At 34.4% G+C, this 3,931-nt stretch overlaps 2 protein-coding genes across 2 annotated transcripts; both read right to left on the bottom strand.

Annotated features, from left to right (window-relative positions):
* Positions 1-651: 651 nt before the first annotated feature.
* LOC131614708 (two-component response regulator 24-like) lies at positions 652-1,318 on the bottom strand. The gene is made up of 2 exons (XM_058886267.1): positions 1,034-1,318; positions 652-945 (listed from the first exon to the last, which is right to left on the bottom strand). Exons 1-2 carry the CDS (start codon positions 1,316-1,318, stop codon positions 652-654), a joined length of 579 nt encoding a protein of 192 aa, XP_058742250.1.
* Positions 1,319-3,260: 1,942 nt separating this feature from the next.
* LOC131614707 (two-component response regulator ARR22-like) lies at positions 3,261-3,931 on the bottom strand. Its single transcript, XM_058886266.1, has 2 exons — positions 3,665-3,931; positions 3,261-3,590 (listed from the first exon to the last, which is right to left on the bottom strand). Exons 1-2 carry the CDS (start codon positions 3,929-3,931, stop codon positions 3,261-3,263), a joined length of 597 nt encoding a protein of 198 aa, XP_058742249.1.

Genomic DNA, 3,931 nt, shown 5'->3' with positions numbered 1-3,931 from the left:
GTGTTTAATTAAGATAATTAACCAAATAAGGTCAAAGTAACACTTTCTTCTTGTAAAATTATCTGCCACAGCATTCTCTCAAGGCATATGAAAGTTGAAATCCATTGAAGTAAAAAAATCAAGCACATGCTCACAAGAACCCTGATACACAATATTTGCCGCAGAATGTCGTCGAAAAGATCGTAAGTCTCAGGTGGTGGCTGCAAGAGTGAGATCACAGCAGTTCCCTTGAGAAGTTAGAGCCCTACCTGGTCCAACCAACAACTCCTCTGTATCTATAGATTCGAAACATTTTCTCATTGTTACTTTAATTTGCTACTCAAGTTACCTAAACTTAAACTTCATATTTTTCATGTCAAAAGATTAAGGTTGTGGCAAAGCCTACAGATATACGTTTATAAGTATCACATTTTAAAAATAATTAATATACAATTTGTAGTCTCCACACTCATCATTAACAGAAACATATAATTATATGAGATGAGAATATACTATACTGTAAAGTAATACTATACAATTCACAGAGCCAACAATGCACAATCAATTATTTTATAGCTAATTACAACTGTAGGAAAGATGAACATAGAAAAGGACCCCAACCAAGTGAATATTTTTGTACCATCCTGAAAAGGCCATGCAGATGCATGCTGCTTAATCTTTTTTAGACACGTCTCTAGAAGTAGAGGTTGAACCAGGACCAAAAGGAACACTAGGAGGCCGAAAAGATTTGTAAATTGTACTATAAAAATTTCTTTTCTTCCAGGTTTGGCGACGGGGAATACTTTCAACAATGCATGCAAGCGTTTTATCGGTCAAGGGTGCCTCGTTATCAATGCAACCGTCTAGCCCTGCACTGAAAAATTCTTCCCGTTGTACTTCTGTAAGGAAACGCGTCACGCCAACAATCGTTGTAGGGTACTCCATGTCTCGCAGCATCTTCGTCATCTGCATAAAACACGTGAATGAATCGCATTATCAATATATATTATGCATATGCCACAAGAAATTAATATATAGAGACAAATGTAGTTACCTGAACCCCATCAATGACAGGTAAATACCTACCAAGGAGAATTAAGTCATAGACTTCCTCAACACAAATTAATTTTATAGCTTCTTGGCTAGTTTTCACTGAACGAGTTTCCACACCAAGTCTATTCAACATAACTTCATTAACCTTTCCAATGTGGTCATCATGGTGCACAACAAGTGCTCTTATTATTTTTCGATGGGGGCTTGGTGAAAGATCATCATCTTCACTATCTTCACTATCAGATAACATTATTTGTTTACCTTTGTGATCACTTATACTGACCATCTTTCTACACAATTGATGATATATCAATTCAATTAATTATACCACTTGGATCTGTTACATATATATAAAAAGAAAATCATTATTTTCTTTTCTATACAAGAAAGATATATAATTTGAAATAGCACAATTTCACAACATATTGAAATAGAGCTAACCTTGCTCAGTGTGAGACTGAGAATTTGGTTTCTTTCTTCTTCTTCTTCTTCTCCCTGACAATTCTCACACTCTAAAAGAGGGATGAATGGATGGCTGTATAAAGAAATAAAAGAAACTGAGTTATTCATGATAAAGATGGTTCACTTGCTAAAGCTATATGTGTAATTAGAAGAACTCAAGATGAAGTAGTTTGCAGTAGCACTTGCCTTGTGGAGAACTCTTGATTCTGTGGGAGTGAATGAGTGAAGAAACAAAGTAACTGTGTGTTGAATGAATATGAATGCTGAGAATGTAATTGTAAGAATTTTTAAGTCATGATATCTAAATATATATGAATGAATATGAAAGGAAGCAAAAAAAAGGTTAGTTAGTTAGTTAGGTAGTTAGTTAGAAAGTGTGTTTGGATTCTGTTCAACCAATTAACTGCCAAACTAACTCATGTTTTGTTTGTTACTGATACATTCTAATTCTGTTGAAACTGATTGTGTATCACCTACTCTATGGGGCTTTTCTTGACTATAAATTATATTATGCTTACAACAACAAAAAAATCAATTAGAATTTAATTTAAAAACTGGCCATCCACAGTATGCGATTTACAATGGTTAACATATCTATTACACGACTTTAACGTCGACTTCATCTCTCCTGCAGTCTTATATTGTGATAACCAGTCTGCACGTCATATTGCCGCCAATGCAACATTTCATGAACGACCAAAACATATTGAGATTGATTGTCATGTCGTACGAGAAAACTCATCGCCAAACTCTTTCAACTACTACCTATCCCGAGCTATGCACAACTTTTACATATTTTGACTAAGCCTCTTGATCCTCATCCTTTCCAAGCTGGGAGTTTCAATTAAATACGCTTCAGCTTGAGGGGGGTATCAAATTTAATAACTGTTTTTAACAGTTGACCGTTAGGGCTTTTAGTCGTTAGGTTAGTTTGATAGTTTGTTACGTATTTCTATTTGCTTGCACTGCAAGTTATCTATTGTTATATATACCTAATCAATATAATTTAGAGCTAAGCTCATTAATGCCTTTCCACAAATCCTATTAAGATTTGAAAAAAATACTTGGATCTAATATGCAACCACTTCAATTTTTTTAAGCCACATATATGATATGAGTACATGTACTATATTAAGGTCCAAACCCAACCCATTGTTATGCCATATGATATCAATATGATGTGTTATAAAAGTTTATTTGGCTTAAAAAAGACACTGCACGTGCATAGTATTATGGTTAAAATAATATGGATAAGGCATATAACACATCTATTTTTCGTTATTATAGGCCAACAACTGACAGTTAATCAGTTGAAAAATCTTATTTTAGAGATAACAACTTCGTTTTGAGATCATAGCTGATCTCAGTGAGAGAAAAATAGTTGAATAAGGTGATATTGTCAACTAAAGAAAAGGGAAAATTTCTGAAGCAGAAAAATTAAACTTATTCATTCCATGTCACTCACTGCTTTGCACAACATATTCACACATTGTCTTTCTATATATTCACTTGACACAATTGCACACCTTTTTTTCTTTCTTTTTTTTACTATTTCAACTTTAACTTTAACTTAATCTTCACATTTTTCAGTCAAAAGTTTAAGGCTGTGATCAGCCTACACATATCTAACAACTTGTATATAGTCTCTGTATTCATCATTAACACTAACATACAACTATACTATAAAGTAATATATATCATGTTTCTGAAAACACATGTCTGACTTTATTGATACAACTCACATTGCTAACAATACAGACAATCAACTATTTGTGAGATTTGCGAGATTTGCAAGAACTTGAACCTGAACCAGGACCAGAACTTGAATGATAAATCTGGCCGAAACGAAAAGGAGAATCAGGACGGAAAAAAGAATTGTATTCTACATTATAATTAACTCTTTTCTGCCAGGGTTGGGGAGGTGGAATATTGCTAACCAGTGATTCAACCGTTTTATCTCTCAACGGTGTCTCATAATCAATGCAACCATTTAGCCCTGCTCCATAAAATTCTTTCGCTTGTTCTTCTGTAAGGGGATAATGTGACACACCAATAATAGTTCCAGGGTACTCCATGCTTCGCAGCATCTTTGTCACCTGCATAAAACACATGAATGATCATATTATGCATATGCCACATAAAATTAATATATAGAGACAAATGCAGTTACCTCAATTCCATCTTTGACGGGCAAAGTCCTACGAATGAGGATTAGGTCATAGATCCGATCATAAGAAATTATTTCTAAGGCTTCTTGGCCAGTTTTCACTGAACGAGTTTCCACACCAAGTGTTTTCAAAATATCTTCATGAGTCTTTCGAATGTGGTCATCATTGTCCACAACAAGTGCTCTTATTATTCGAGGGCCCGTTTGACGATCAGCATCAATATCAGTGAACGTTATGACTTCGGATCCGTCTTTCATTGCATTGTCCAT

The sequence above is a fragment of the Vicia villosa genome, linkage group LG6, assembly GCF_029867415.1.
Source record: "Vicia villosa cultivar HV-30 ecotype Madison, WI linkage group LG6, Vvil1.0, whole genome shotgun sequence".
NCBI lineage: Eukaryota > Viridiplantae > Streptophyta > Magnoliopsida > Fabales > Fabaceae > Vicia > Vicia villosa.
Note: the sequence above shows the minus strand (reverse complement) of the source record. Positions and strands in the feature narration are given on the sequence as shown.

Excerpts from the sequence above, each read along its gene's own strand:
- LOC131614708 (XM_058886267.1), bottom strand. The coding sequence starts at position 1,318 with ATGGTCAGTATAAGTGATCACAAAGGTAAACAAATAATGTTATCTGAT. Across the intron at positions 946-1,033 it reads CTGTCATTGATGGGGTTCAG|ATGACGAAGATGCTGCGAGA; the intron begins GTAACTACATTT and ends TGTTTTATGCAG.
- LOC131614707 (XM_058886266.1), bottom strand. The coding sequence starts at position 3,931 with ATGGACAATGCAATGAAAGACGGATCCGAAGTCATAACGTTCACTGAT. Across the intron at positions 3,591-3,664 it reads CCGTCAAAGATGGAATTGAG|GTGACAAAGATGCTGCGAAG; the intron begins GTAACTGCATTT and ends TGTTTTATGCAG.